This window comes from Cervus elaphus, chromosome 12, assembly GCF_910594005.1.
Source record: "Cervus elaphus chromosome 12, mCerEla1.1, whole genome shotgun sequence".
Classification (NCBI taxonomy): Eukaryota; Metazoa; Chordata; class Mammalia; order Artiodactyla; family Cervidae; genus Cervus; species Cervus elaphus.
The window spans coordinates 70,776,814-70,792,580 of record NC_057826.1 but is presented as its reverse complement, the minus strand read 5'-3'; the positions used below and the strand labels follow the sequence as shown (position 1 = coordinate 70,792,580).

The 15,767-nt window shown below is 42.5% G+C and overlaps 1 protein-coding gene across 2 annotated transcripts in view; it reads left to right on the top strand.

Moving 5' to 3' along the window:
- Nucleotides 1-15,767, top strand: part of FMN1 (formin 1) — a 437,633-nt gene that overhangs the window by 255,876 nt on the left and 165,990 nt on the right. For both annotated transcript variants that reach the window (XM_043919297.1, XM_043919298.1), the window contains 2 exons: nt 10,920-10,981; nt 13,198-13,286. In XM_043919297.1, the coding sequence (XP_043775232.1) occupies nt 10,920-10,981; nt 13,198-13,286 (151 nt within the window). The remainder of the gene's footprint in view (nt 1-10,919; nt 10,982-13,197; nt 13,287-15,767) is intronic.

Below are 15,767 nucleotides of genomic sequence, written 5' to 3'. Positions count from 1 at the left end.
GTCGTCCCCTTCTCCTGCTGCCTTCAGTCTTTCCCATCATCAGGGTCTTTTCCAGTGAGTTGGCTCTTCTCATCAGGTAGCCAAATTATTGGAGCTTCAGCATCAGTCCTTCCAATGAATACTCAGGGTTGATTTCCTTTAGGATTGACTGGTTTGATCTCCTTGCTTTCCAAGGGGCTCTCAAGAGTCTGCTCCAGCACCACAGTTAGAAACCATCAATTCTTCAGTGCTCAGCCTTCTTTATGGTCCAACTCTCACATCCGTGCATGACTACTGGAAAAACCATAGGTTTAACTGTATAGACCTTTGTCAGCAAAGGGATGTCTCTGTTTTTCAGTACACTGTCTAGGTTTTTCATAGCTTCTCTTCCAAGGAGCAGGCGTCTTTAGTTTCATGGCTACAGTCACTGTCTGCAGGACCTTCCTGAGGAACATTCTAATTCTGGTCTGGAAGACCTATACTCAAAGGGCAAAATTTTTATTGTGCACCACTGCCAGTAAAAATTTTAGAGCATCCTTCTCAACATATGTTTTTAAGAACTTGTACATCATGTAAATGTGTAACAGAACTAATATTCACATTATAAAATGAATGCAAATATATAAATTAAATTGAGATTAATATTTTTAAATGTGTTACTGATTTTGATGGCTTTAAATTCTCAACAGCTAGTATCTCACGGCTCAATATACATATAAAATGAAGCTTATTATTAAAAATAGTGGATTTAAACCCACATTTCAAACAGTCTCTTGATAAATTCTACTATAATGTATGGAGGTCAGCATCTTGGCAGATCTAATTCAACTGTCCCCGTTTCTAATTCATTCCACAATTGATGAGGAACTTGTACTAGCAGTCAAGCCTGTGCTCTGCCATTTTTCTTATTATTGATGGATTATCTTCAGTCTGGGGTTTCTCTTCAGGAATCTTTTGAAGCCAACTGGTTTATTTTGTCAAGTTTAGTTAAAACTAGATGTTAGAATCAGAAAATGTTATATAATTCCCCCCCATCCCCCCTGCCCCCCTCCGCCACTGCTACCAAATCACGGTACATTGGAAGTAAAGGAACAAGTGAGGAAGCCACGTGTGAAAGAGCTTACCCACCGATGGGGACAGGTAGTCATGACCTACTGATGTACCAAAGGAAGGCGTCAGGGCCAATCAACTTATTAAGCATGGGCAGAGCTCAGTTTGGGGATGAATATAGACAGTAGCTCTAATGCTACTCTATGTCCTTGCCCGGCTCTCGTTTCTTCCTGCTGAGTCTAAAACACCTGAGCGGCAGGGTCCCACCCACCTCTCTCTGAACCCCTGTGCATTCCTCCCCTCTCAGAGCTGGGTCCAGAAAGCCAAGGGTGGCATTTCTTTTGTACTTTACCTTCAGGCAACTGGCTGAGACCATCCAATCTGCCTGGAATGTAATTTTGGCTTAAAAGAACCAGAACTAATGGAAGAACCGAAGCAGCTTAAACCAGACTATTTCTCATTCCACTGCCCCTACAGAGAATAGAGGGAATGAAGGAGCGGAAGCTTTGTGAATTCTGTCCTTGTGCCCCTCTTTGAGGTTTGAACCATGGACAATTTTAATTGCACCTATAAAACGGCACCTTGTGGCCGAGTACATGCCTCGACTTAGACAAGAATTGGGATTTTTGTTTGATGACATTGAGTGATTTGGAGCTTTGGGGACAGACTAGATGTGTCCCTTTTGGGATGGTTATTTCTGTCACCTGCTAGCTGGCTTCTGTTTACACTGTGTCATTTATACTTGCCTCCTGTCTCCAACAAAGCTTGAATAAAGGTCTGTACCAACTCACATGATACACATCCAGCAAGCATTTGGCAATGTAGATAATATCATAAAATATATTCTCTTGATAGTTGCTGTTCTTTATGTGTCTGGAGACAGCTTTTGTTTGTGTTTCTTCATTCTTTGTGCCTTCGCTTCCCTTTTTAGTCAGTTCTGGCATGCAGTATAAAATTGCAATTAGTAATATCTTTTTAAGAAAAATGGATTTTATATTATTGTTGATTTCTTTTTAGACTTTCTTTTCTTCTAAGATAATGCCTTTTCAAGTTCTGGGTTTCCTTTTGTTTTTAGACGTTCTTTTTTTGCTATGATTGGAACCACAATACTGATTCTTGTCAGTAACTGTGAATGATTAACAAAGACTGAAGTTTGATTGTCTTATGACATATATTAAGATAGCATATCTGAGGGGTTTCTCTGGTGGTCCAGTGGTTAAGAGTCCACCTTCCAATGCAGGGGGCTCGAGTTCATTCCCTGGTTGGGGAACTAAGGGCCCACATGCCCATGGGGTGTGGCTACAAATTTTTTAAAAAGACCATAGTATATTAGAAATGAATTAAGTATTAGCAATAATTAAATAATGGTGGCATTATGGATGTGTATAATACACAAATGACATTTCTGTGGCCTGGTCTATCTATGGTTCCCACTGGGAGACTGCTGATTGATGTACAAAACATGTGATGCCATTCAGAGGCAAAGGTTTCTGTGTAGACTTTTATAGGCAGTTGGTTAGCGCTTTTTTTGGTGTGTGTGTGGTGAGAATTTTGAAAAGTGAAAGTGTTAGTTGCTCAGTTGTGTCTGACTCTTTGTGACCCCTTGGACTGTACCCCACCAGGCTCCTCTGTCCCAAGAATTCTCCAGGCAAGAATACTGGAGTGGGTAGTCATTCCCTTCTCCAAGGGATTTTCCCAACCCGGGGATCAAACTCAGGTCTCCTTTAGGTGGAGTGATTATTTCTAGACTGACACTTACAAAGGATAAAAGAATTACAATCATAGTCTAGTCAATTTGGTTATGGAACTGAGCTTGGGAAACCATTCTTCATGCCTTAGTTTCATTGCCTGTAAAACTCAGGGCAACAGTAGAATCTTCCTTGTATGATTAAATGTAAAATGCTTAGAACAATGCCTTGCACACAGCAAGTTCCCAATAAAGGCAAGCTACTAATTAAGTACTCATCTCCAGCACTGCCTGCCTGCTTTCCCCACCCTCTGGTGGAGTGCACAGAGATGCCTTTAAGCTGCTTAATAACTGCTGCCCTCAGCATTTGTTCTGGATATGTGTGTGGAATGAGGCTTGGCCGGTACCTGTGTCTGCACAGGTTCCCTGCCGCCGTTGGAGCAGAAGCATGGTGCTCAGTAGGGACAGAGTGAGGCTTATGGCGGAGAGGTTATAGGAGTGTTCTGGCCATTGTGTGGAGACCTGGGTACTGAGCTTTCCGTGGGGCAGGTTCTGTGCAGCTCTTGCTCTGGCCTCTGGTTCTTTGACACTTCTCTCTGCCTGGCCCCCTGCTTTTCACCTCTTGCCCAGTTTCATCACAAGCTTGATCTTCCTTCTCAGTGCTGGCCTCATGGGGAGGTGAGACTGTGGGGAAATAATCCTGCTTTGCCTTTCCTCAGCTTTCAGATTCTGCCAAGACCACCTTCTTTCTGGGACCCCACATCCTTGCCTTTCTCTTGAGAGAGGTCCGAGGAATTGGTTTGTGGGAGTTTTGAGGGTTAGATTACCTGAGAGTTAAAAAACCCCAGGGCTTGGGACTCCCCTGGTGGTCCAGTGGTTAAGACTTCATCTATGCTTTCAAGACAGGGGGCATGAATTTGATCCCGAGTCAGGGAGCTAAGATCCCACATGCCATGATCAAATTGGCCAAAACAAACAAACAGAAAAACCCCAAGGTCTTCCATGTTGCCTTCTCCATTCCATTCTTTTCCTTACAAATTATTTATCAAGCCCTAAAAAAATCATAATTTGGTTGAAAGAGCTGAGTTTTATGTTGGCTATTTGGAAGCTAACATTGCTAACAAAATAATTTCTATTGATAATCAAATATTCACCTTTGCTTTCTTGGACTGAGAATAAATCTATTCCACTTGAAAAGAATCTTTAAGCACCCACTTGTAAAAAGTGTCAACTACTGAAGGTAATGCAAAGAAGCATACAATGGGCTACATAGAGGCTATTTTTTAAATTAATTTATTTTAATTGGAGGCTAATTACAATATTGTAGTGGTTTTTGCCTTACATCAATATGAATCAGCCACTGGTGCGCATATTGTTCCCCATCCAGAACCCTCCCCACCTTCCCTCCCCATCCCATACCCCAGGGTCATCCCAGTGCGCCAGCCCTGAGCACCCTGTCTCATGCATCAAACCTGGACGGGTGATCTGCTTCACATATGATAATATACATGTTTCATCGCTACCCTCTCAAATCATCCCACCCTTGCCTTCTCCCACAGAGTCCAAAAGACTGTTCTCTATGTCTGTGTCTCTTTTGCTGTCTCGCATATAGCGTCATTGTTACTATCTTTCTAAATTCCATACATATGTGTTAGTATACTGTACTGGTGTTTTTCTTTCTGACTTACTTCACTCTGTATAAGAGGCTCCAGTTTTAAAACCAGCTATAGCCAAAGCCTGCCAAAGCAACACAGCCCAACCCTACCCATGTGACATCTTTCACACCTTGGACAACCAGATTTACTTGGTCTAATCAAACAAACTAAGAATAGTTAGACAGCATCACTGACTCAATGGACATGAATTTGGCAAACTCCGGGAGATAGTGAAGAACAAGGACGCCTGGTGTGTTGCAGTCTATGGGATCGCAAAGAGCCAGGCACAACTTAGCGACTGAATAACAATAAAAGGAGTATGCCTTTCCTACCTCAGTCTGTCATATATTTCTTGCTCAAAGATGCTACTTTGATCAAGAACAGCTCTCATGAGTAAGTACATGTTTTTTACTAATTAGAAACCCTTCAGAACAGCAAACACAACCGTTCTTTATTTGGACGGGGCGTGCTTGGGGATAGAAAAGCATTCAGGGTTAAAAATGGCTGGAGGGCTGTGAGAATTCTTGCCTGTTCTTTCTCCTTAGCCCGCTCTTGTGAAAAGCTGTCTCCAAAGTGGAGAGGGAATTTACCTATTGTGTAAGACCTTGACCCCCGCCCTTGTTCCTGAAGCAGGCGCATAGTTTTTATGTGTGCCTGTTAGTTTGAATTTGTGATACTGATCTGCTTTTTGTCCCTGCTGACGGTTATTATATCTTAATGGGCGAAAGCCTACTCTAATGATCCTTGTGTATATAATTCTCGGAGTACAGAGCAGGCACCAGAGGACCACATAAAAATGTTTGCCTCAATTTCCCTGCAAAAAAGGAGCCCAGAAACCAGACTTGACCAAGTAACAGATTTTTAAAGGTAAAGGAACCCAATAAAATTACCAGCTTTTCACAGCGTGTGTCTATTTCCTCTCGACATATTGTGAGGTGTAGGTGAAATATTCTAACTGAACTGACAGTGGGAGCAGGGGTAACTAAGGAGAGAGGGAGATAAAAGTAAAAACCACCAGCCATGATTGATATCACAGTAGCAATGAGTTGTTGGGGTCTCCCCTTTGTGAATTTGGCACTTCACCTTTCTGACACCATCTGCGGGAGTGTTGGTATAATGAGCCCAATACAGATGTGAGCAAAAGCTAGAGAATTACTTGGAATACTGTATCAGGGCTTGGAGGTGTGCTGGAGAATTGTGTAGGCTGGTTTTGCTTATTCAACTTACATGATATAAAGGGTTTTGTGTGTATGAGAGAGAGAAACAGAGTATGTTCTTGCAAGTACAAAATGGAGGGGGCTACCTGGTCCTAGGTAACTCCAAAAATATTTTAATCAATGACTGATTTCTTTCTTTGATGTAGTTGTCAATTAACTAACAGAATAGGTTCATGGACTGCTTCTAAATTGGATAGTGGTGCTTTCAAGAATCAATTCTCTGATACATTGTCCCGTATCTGGGGAATAGCAGGATCATGTATGGATTCTGGCCCTTGTAGGAACTTAAACTGTTCATGGTAAATAAAAGGCAGGACTATGTACATGCAAGACAACTCTCCTGTGAGTCACTGGACTTTGACTCTTTTTACTTTTCACCCGTTTGGCCAATAGCCTAACCTTCCCTGGCCACCCTGTAAAATAGAAATAATAGAAAGTGTTTAATTTCTTACGTTCCTGGGCTCAACCAGATGATCTCATTTCAGTGCTGCTTCCACCTCTGAACTTTATTTTACTTTTTCAGTTTTAAGCTCCTCACGTGGAAGAGGAGAAACCTCCGCGGAATACTCGGCATTGGCCCTAAATTAACCTCTCCATCGACTTCTTCCTCTCCCCGACTCCTCCCCCAGGTCCTAAGGGGACAGCATCAGGCATATCCACCTCGTCAGCTCCTCTGCCTATTTCGTGGTGGCCCAAGCCCTCCCTCCACACCTGGATGGGAAACCTCGGGCTGATCTGACACCAGACTTGCTTAGTCCCTGGGCTCAGCTGATGACGGCCCTCCGCAGAGCTCTGCCGTCTTCTCTCCTGTTCTGTCCTTTCTGTCCACAGTACTCTGGCTTTCACTACCTCTGCTGCGCTGAACTAAGTTCTAAACCATCCTTTCCAAATTTTGCTCTATCCTATGTAATAGAACTCTGTCCCACTGCCTCACCTGCTCATCCGTGCTCATGGCCCCCCTGCGATGTAGCACAGGCTCTTCACCTTGGCCTTCAGGATTCCACAGGACCTTGCTCCAAACTGCATGTAAGGAATACTCTATTCAAGCCAGACTTGGACTCTCCACCATTGCCTGTGTGTTCTCTGAGCCTGTATGTGTCTGCTGCTTCATCCTGGGAATCTCTCACATCTTTCCCATTGACATTCGCTGGCACTTGTCCATTTACAGATGGTTACTGCTTGGAATGGACTTGACTTGATTCATGATGATTAATAAATGGGTGCTTTAGCTGTCTGCCTAAAGTAGTATAACAGTGGAATTTCTACTCGTGACTTTTTGCCTGTGGTGATACCACTGTTTAAAACATCTTTGAAGGTTAAGAATGAGAGGGAAGATAGTTTCCTTATTCTTTCCTTTAAAATGAGAAGATTTGCTTGTTAAATTTAGTGATTTTGAGGTATGGAGTAGTCAGGCCAGCATTGTATCTGTACTGAGGATATGGATGGGACATGATTGTGCAGCTTTACTCACCATACTTTTATTTTTTATTTTTATTTTTTTTCATACTTTGATTATTTTAATGGAAACAAACAAGGGTGGGCAAACAACCTTAATTCAGATATGCATATTATATTATTTTTATTCGTCAGTCCTATCCCTTTAAAAAGTCTATGTTTTTCTTTTTCAAAACACCATGCTGTCTTTGTCAAGGAACTTTTGCTGACACCCAGCAGCAAGACTCACTCTTTGGGATTCCTGGGACACCTGTCTTATCCATAGACATTTATCTTATTCCTGTTACTACCCCTAGTACTATGTTGGATGCTGGGATTATCAAGATGTGTAGAAATGATCCCTGACTACAGGCCTTCCACGATACAGTGTTAAGCAACTTACTAATACGGCTTCTTAAAATAGACTCTTTCACCCAATATAAAATAGGAGTGGTGCCATGGAAGAGGTAAGGAATGACTGCTTAATGATCCAAAGGTCAAGGAGCATCCTTCCAGGGCAGGAAACTCTTCTCCAAGGCCTAGGAGGGTGAGGGGGCAGGAAGGGAGAAAACCATGGAATGTTCAGGAGTAGAGAGGTGTGTGGCTGGAGCTCAGGGGGCCTGGGAACAGTGGAAATGGTAAAGGATGAAATTGGAAGTGTCACTCAGGGCCAGGAAAGGAATGAATTTAAAAATCAGGCATAGGCAGTTGGACTTTACCCAATGTTTAAAGGAAAGACATCTGAGGTATTTCAAACATCAAAGTAAAATTTTGATTTAAAAAAAAAACAAAAACTTGGGTGGTACGAAGAAAAGTGCTTTGATGGGAAAGATGGAAATGAGAAGTTAAGATTAGATTAGCTTTCTAAATAGACCCGAAAAGTAAAAGTGCTAGTCACTCAGTCATGTCCAACTCTTGGTCAACCCCATGGACTGTAGCCCTCCAGGCTCCTCTATCCATGGAATTCTCCAGGCAAGAACACTGGAATGGGTAGCCATTCCCTTCTCCAAGGGATCTTCCCAACCCAGGGATCAAACCGAGGTCTCCCACGTTGCAGGTCATTTCTTTTCTGTCTGAGCCACCAGGGAAGCCCAAACAGACCCAGAGTTATCTTGTATTTCCCTTAAACCGTTCACTACATTATTTTTCATTATTAGAGTTATTCATGCATATACCTTTTCTATTAACACTTCCTGAAGGTGGGCCTTGAGTGGGGTTTTAAAGGACCAAAAGGGTTTAAATAGCAGCAGCTCCTACTGGAAACATTCAAGTATTGTAGAAAGTGGTAGTCTTCTTTCTCTAATTCTTTCCAGATGTTAAAGCAGATAAGGCATTAACAAGCATTAAAACACGTACACAGTGTGTATATTTAACATCACAGTAGTCACTATTTGTAGGTACTGTTTTGATTTCTCATAACGCTCTATGAGTTCAGTAGAGCATACATCTTGTTTTAATGTTTTCAGTAAGTGAAATTAGACCCATCCTATGAATGTGTGTGTGTGTGCTCAGTTACACCCAGCTCTGTGGGACCCCATGGATTGTAGCCCACCAGGCTTCTCTGTCCATGGGATTTCCCAGGCAAGAATACTGGAGTCAGTATGCTGAACCTAATAGAACTGAACGTGCCAGGATCATGTAGTAAGTTTTGCTTCCATCCATAATAGTCATCTTGCTCTTTTTCTGAATCTTGAGCTTTTTCCTTCATCAGGATAAGAAACCTCTTTCTGCCCTTACCACTCACTGGAAGGCTCTTCTCCCAGACACTCATAGAACTTAACCTGCTCAGCTCTTAGCTTAAATGCCACCTCTTCAAAGAAGCCTTCATCCGTCAGCCTCTCTAAGGTTGCTTATGGCTCTGCTCTTTCTTTACATCATTATCTGTAACTATTTACTTGTTTATTTTTTATTCCCTAAGCTGGAGTATAAGTCTCATGAGACAAAGTACCTTAAATGTCTTAGACATGTTTGATTTATATAATCACAGCATTTTAGAACAGTTTCTAGAACTTGGTGCACATTCAACAAATATTTACTCAAGGGCTGGGTGAATGAATGAATAAATGTCACCAGAGCCCACACTCATTCTGCAGTCCCATCCTCCCTATGTGTTTTCCTCCATTTCCTAGCACACTGGAGGGGAATTGGCTGAGGATATAACCCATCAAATTGTATATCTGGGACCCAGACTGATTAACTTCTGAAACTCAAATATTTACTCACCAGGAAAGGAAGCCAACAGTTCCTTCTCTTTCCCATTAGTTAAGATCACTTGATTATATGTAAACTTGCAGTTATATGTAGTACCTGGTTTAGAAATGAACATCTCTGATAAATTATTTTTAGAATTTTGCCTTGTCTTACTGCATTTTCATTGGCTGATTTTTATAGGAGACTATTAGCATTTGCATAAAATAGACATTGTTCCTGGCTCTTTTTTGTTTCCTTAAAGCATCAGACATTTAAAAATGCCTGGTCCTTCTAATAAGTTAGCGAAATCATCTTATCTGCATGCATAGTATAACAGTCCTGGGAGGGTAGATTCTTTCCTTCTTTCCTCAAAGGACATTTTTCTTTTGTGGTTTTAGATTGGCCTCATCAGAAGTGTAGTTTTCCTTTGTCCTGGTGGGATCTGAGATGACTGACTTTGTCACTTCCATATTAATCGCTTGTTTTCTCACTACTCCGTGTAGTTGAGGAACAGCTTGCTGATTAACTCCTGAATTAGAGAAGGTGCCCCATGAAGGAATTTTAAGTACATTTCTCAGTATTCTGTGAAGGTACATGATCTTAGCTCAGTTAATTAAGTTTATTAAAATTGTATGAAGGGGTTCATATAATTCTAAACCACAGAAGAAGCAAAACAATTTGAAAGCAACCTGCCCTTTACCTTGATCCCCACCTTCTCCAAAACCATGGTGTAATGCCAACCAACGGAGTAATGGTTGACGAGCAGAATTTTAAGGCATTCTAAATATCACTGGTTGGTTTAATAAAATTAATTAGCCTGCCACGGAGAAAATTTACTAGCGTGCTGGTTAATTTCACAATGTAAAGTCAGAGAAGGGTGGTGGGGTTGAGGGAACAAACCTTATTAGTTTTGCATAATTATTTAAAGATGTGAGGCTGCCTATTTCAAGCACTTTGATTGCCAAATCCATTAAGGCTTTAAAATCTCCATGTTTGTACGCTGGTATATATGGGAAGGAATCTCTTTAGATGAAATCACAGGCATATTAGTTAACAGCTAAATGACTTATTTAAGATATAGAACAACAAGTAGAATCCAAATAAAACCATGGGAACGAGAACTTGCCTTAAGACTTGCTCATGGGAGGTTTCCATAATCTTAATTTGCCATTGATGCAATTATTGCTTTTTCTTGTCTTTTTAATCCAAACAAGATGTTTGCAGCAGCCATGGCAAGGTGCCTGAAATCACATGCCTGAATTCATTTAATTTGCCAACATTGTCTTTTTTCTCTCCCTCTTCCTGGTAATGGGCAAGCGTCAGTTCTGGTGCATTAGGTATTAAATCTCTTCAATTACCAGTCGGGAAGAAAGATTTAAAATTGTGTTTCAAACCTACTAACTGATTTAGATTTAAAACACAAACACTTCTCCTGCGGAGCCTAAATTAAACTGCGAAAGGATGCAGAGCTTGAGGAATTAAAGCAGGCAGGGCTAAGGCTTAGGCCAGCAATCAGAACCGTTTTGGTTTCTTTCACGGGGCCCCCCTGGTGCAGAAGGAAAGGGGGCAAGAGCATGTCAGAAGACAACCTGGGTAAGAGAGAGCAAACGTTTTCATTGCTTGGTAGCTGCACATGGAGTAAATGTTAGTGCAGCAGAGTCCGGTCTAACCTCTTATCCTTTCTCTTTCTCTTTGGGTGCTCGGCAGCCATTTTTAACGTGGACGATTCCGTGGTTGATCTGGAAACCCTGGCAGCCTTATATGAAAATGTGAGTATCAGAGTTTTCAGATTTTTGTATCTTAACTAACTTTAACAAAAAATATGTTAATGTCTAAAAAATCATTGTATGTGACTCTTCCCACCCAAAAAATCACTGATGCATTCATGTTCTTTGGCGGTGGGAATTTTGACATTGCGTGGAAGAGAGTAGGGTACAGAAAAGCAAGCTCAAATGAGAGTGAACATGAGGAAACACTAGGTTCTTGACATCCCTCCCCCGCACTGTGGCATCTGGGTTAGTAGATTTCTTTTACAGGGGAGGGCGGTTCAGTGGGGAGGCCATGTCTGTGCCACAGAATGCAGCCCTGTGGTTTTCAATCAGAGTGAGTGAAGCTGTGTTAGCAGCTTAATATTGGTGTATAACCAGTGTCATCTTCTGAGGAATGGGGACGCTGTCTCCAGCTTGGATGATTACTTTTAGTCCAAGTAAGCTGATGGCATTGAATGTGGGAAATAGTATCGGATGGTGAGTGTGTGTTTTGGATTTAGAGTGAGATATTCAGGTTTGAGATCAGGCTCTGTCATGGACAACTGAGTGGCCTTGGGTCAGTGAAACTCCTCAACCTGTTTGAGCCTCAGTACAATGGGGATTATAATAGGCTCTACATGATTTCTGTGACTATTAAAATAGAGCTCAATATATATAGCAATAGCAGTGTATTTTGAAAATGAGCAGCACTGTATACATATATGGTCTTTAAATGTGGATTATATGTGTAAATAAGCAGAGTAATTGACTGGCTTTCTTGAGAACATACAGGAGAGTCCCAGTTCCCATAATTGTTAACTGCTCTGGTTCACTGACTCTGTTAGATTTGAGTATATAGATTGAACCAGATTCTCTTTACTGAATAATGCTATTTCCCAGAGCTCTATAGCATGCTTTGGTTACCAAGCTCAAAAAATAATTCAATACTTCGGTTCCCAGGGACTCTAAACCTCTCACAGAAAATTTCCATAGTGTGATAATCCAGTCTAGCAGGATTTCCAATTCCCTTCACATTTTTACATCCTTTGTGTATATCAGGAACTGTTTAGTATTAATCTAACATGATGGGTGGGAGTGCCCCATGTTTCTATTAGGAAGGCTTTCATTAATAGATAAGAAGATGCACGAATCCTAGGCCATCCTGGCACATGTGGGGAATACCCAGAGGGCAGCATGGAATTGTGAAAGAAAGATGTTTCACATCAAGCTCTTTACCAGGTAGTTAGTCTAAGCCTCGGTGGAGTCACCTATAAAACAAGGATGCAATGCTTGATGTTGGAGGACTTCGTAAAAGGCAAAATGCCTTCTCGGGGCTTTTAGTTGTTACATCAGGCTCGGGACTGTGCGCTTGGTGGGTACTTGTTAGCTTATAGCAGCAGTAAGCTGCATATAACTGACGTAGGTGGATAAATTGAGAAAGTATGAGACCAAATGCCAAAGTAAGTAGTGCAGACAACAAATACTTAGAAAATTCAGAGAGAACCTGCTGACCAGAAATTTAAAAATCGGGACCCTATGTAAGTTAGGAGGGCTGTTTTGAGGATGAGGAAGCACATGCTAAGGAAAACTTGACCCATATCTGATCTTACAGGGAAAGACACCAAGGATTTAAGGTAGCAATCAAATTCCTGTATATCCAGTATCACCTGGATATATATATATGTATATCCAGCTTGTGTGTGTATATATATATCCACTTGTATATCCAGCCCAGGTTACTTATGTGACCGTTGGGTTTTAGCCAGTGATTCTCAAACACTAGCATGCCTGAGAATCGCTTGGAGGGCTCTCTGAACCCCACTCTTAGAGCGTTGGCTCTGCTTCCGGCATGAAGTATGTCCAAGGCGTGCTCAGTTGCGCTAAGTCACGTCCAACTCCTTGAGACCCCGTGGACTGTAGCCCACCAGGCTCCTCTGTCCATGGGATTCTTTGGGCAAGAATACTGGAGTAGGTTGCCATCTCCTCTTCCAGGGGATCTTCCTAACCCAGGGATTGAACCTGCATCTCCAGCATTGGCAGGCAGATTTTTTTTTTTTAAAACCACCAAGCCACTTGGGAAGCCCCATGCCCAAGATAGGGCCAACAATTGCAATTGGCATTTCTAATTAGTGACAGGTGATGCTGATGGTCCAGAGACCATACTTTGAGACATATTGCTTTAGACAGATTGTCATTGCTCATTTTTGTGTGTGTGTTTTGCTTCTGTTTCGACACAGAGAGCCCAAGAGGATGAACTTGTTAAAATAAGAAAGTATTATGAGACATCCAAGGAGGAGGAATTGAAGCTTCTGGATAAGCCTGAACAGTAAGGATGCTTGAACACTTTTCTGTTAATAAAGGAGAAGGGCCTTCCCCATCTTCCTGCCTCCAGCTCCCAATAACCACATCTAAGCTGTGCCAAGCTCAGTCTCAGCAGCGTCATTCCCGTGACCTATTGCATGCAGCAGGATGACCTGACTGCCGGGAAAGGCAGCCGGGAGATTTGTGCTGCTGGGTAGCATGTCTTCAAGCCCTCACCCCACCCCTCGTGACTCCCCTTTTCTTGTCCTAGCAAATCGTTAATTCCTCCTAGACTAAACATTCTGGCCAAGAGGGTAACTGAGGAAGGAAGAAGTTACTGCTCCGTTTAAGGTTCTGCTGATGCAATTGAAAGAGATGATGTCAGAGTCACAGGATTTCAAATTGATTTTCCTAAATATCGTATCCAGTAAATGTTGCCTGCCTGTGCCAACTTTCTCCCCACAGTCTCCACCTGCTCTGCCCAATTTCGATGTGACTTTTCATCCTTCATTTGCACGTGCTTATGCTGCTCTCCAGTCACTGTTTAGAGATGTCTGCTCTCTAGTTTGGGGTGTTCCACACACTCTTGTTCTTTGCTGTGCTCTTGGAATCGGCAGCCCCTCAGGTTCCACCTTGGACTCTGAGAATGTGGGCTGGGTCCTGAGTGGACAGAGGCCTCCTTTGCCTGTTGCTCCTTTGAGTGCTTCCTGATGAAGGCAGGGTACCCTCCTCAGCTTGGAGATAAGGGGAGGGATAGGAAACAGAGGAAAGTAATCAAGTTTAGAGTAAGGAGGACTTCCCTGGTGGCTCAGTTGGTAAAGAATCCACCTGTAATGCAGGAGACCCAGGTTCGATCTCTGGCTGGGAAAGATCCCCTGGAGAAAGAAATGGCAACCCACTCCAGTATTCTTGCTGGGAAATCCCATGGACAGAGGAGCCTGGTGGGCTACAGTCCATGGGGTCACAAAGAGTTGGACATGACTTAATGATTAAACCACCACCAGGGTTATAAGTCAGCCCCAGAGATATCCAAAGGTGAACGGCTTGTCCTGAGACCTTCATACCTTGCCCTTGGTTCCTCTAAAATGCCCCACTTCCTTTGGATACCAAGGTCCAAAAATCATCTCCTAGTGACTGGGTGGGGGATTTTTAGGTTTACTCAGTTACTGACAAACCTTTATGGTAATTTGGGGACACTTCAGTGATTGGCTCTCATGTGGATCATATGCCAGGACTCTCCCCCCAAAACACACCCAAAGTCAGTTCATGAAGCCTCAGAATTTTGTGACTCATTGGGCTCCCCTGCCCTTCAGATCCATCACCCTGAGTCCCCGTCCTTATCAACCCTACCCCTGACCCATCATGTGCATGGTCAGTCCCAAGTCATGCTTTCTAATATAATCAGTTAATTTCCACTAAGGTGCTAATAACCAAAAATGAAAAGACTAATAATGGTATTTAGACACAAGGCTATGGAAATATTTGAGGACTGACTTAGTCAGTTATAACAAGGTACCTTCAACTGGGTGACTTACCAACAGCAAAAATGTATATCTCACAGTTGCTGAAGCCAGAAGTCTGAGGTCCAGCTGCAGCCATGGCTGGGTTCTAGTGAGAATGCTCTTGCACGCTGTGGACTGCCAACGTCTCTTTATATCTTCACGTGGCAGAGAGCAGAGAGAGGAAAGAAGCTCTTGTGTCTCTTTTCTGCAGGGCACTAACCCCACTCATGAGGGATTAACCTTCATGGCCTCTTTACTGCCCAAAGGCCTTACTCCTTAATACTGTCACATTGAGGGTCAGGATTTCAACATATGGATTTGGGGGGACACAAACATTCAGTCCTTAGTGGGGACAATAGGGCACATCAAACATTTGTTGTTGTTATTCGGTTGCTAAGTCATGTCCAACTCTGTGACCCTATGGACTACAGCATGCCAGTCTCCTGTATCCTCCATTATCTCCCAGAGTTTGCTCAGATTCATGTGCATGAGTCGGTGATGCTATTTAACTATCTCATCCTCTGCCGCCCCCTTCTCCTTTTGCCTTCAATCTTTCCCAGCATCAGGGTCTTTTCCAGTGAGTTGGCTCTCTGCATCATGTGATTAAGCATTTGGGTAGTGCTAGCTATACCACATTAAGCAATGATCTTCTAAGCTCGAAGTTGGAAAACTTTACCTGTAAAGGGCCTGGCAGTAAGTACTTTAGGCTTGGTGGGCCATTACAGTCTGTTGGAACTATTCAAGTTGACCATTGTAGTCTAGAAGCAGCCACAGATAATGGACGTGCCCGTGCATCAATGACATTTTATTTATGGATGCTGAAATTTGAATTTCATATCATTTTTACACGTCATAAAATATCATCTGTTGACTTTTTCCCAACCATTTTAAAATGTGAAAACCATTCTTAGCTGATGGACCATACAAAAACAAGTGATGGGCTGAATTTGGCCTGGGATTTATAATTCACCAACCCCTTCTCTAAAGCTATGGGAATGGCCAAC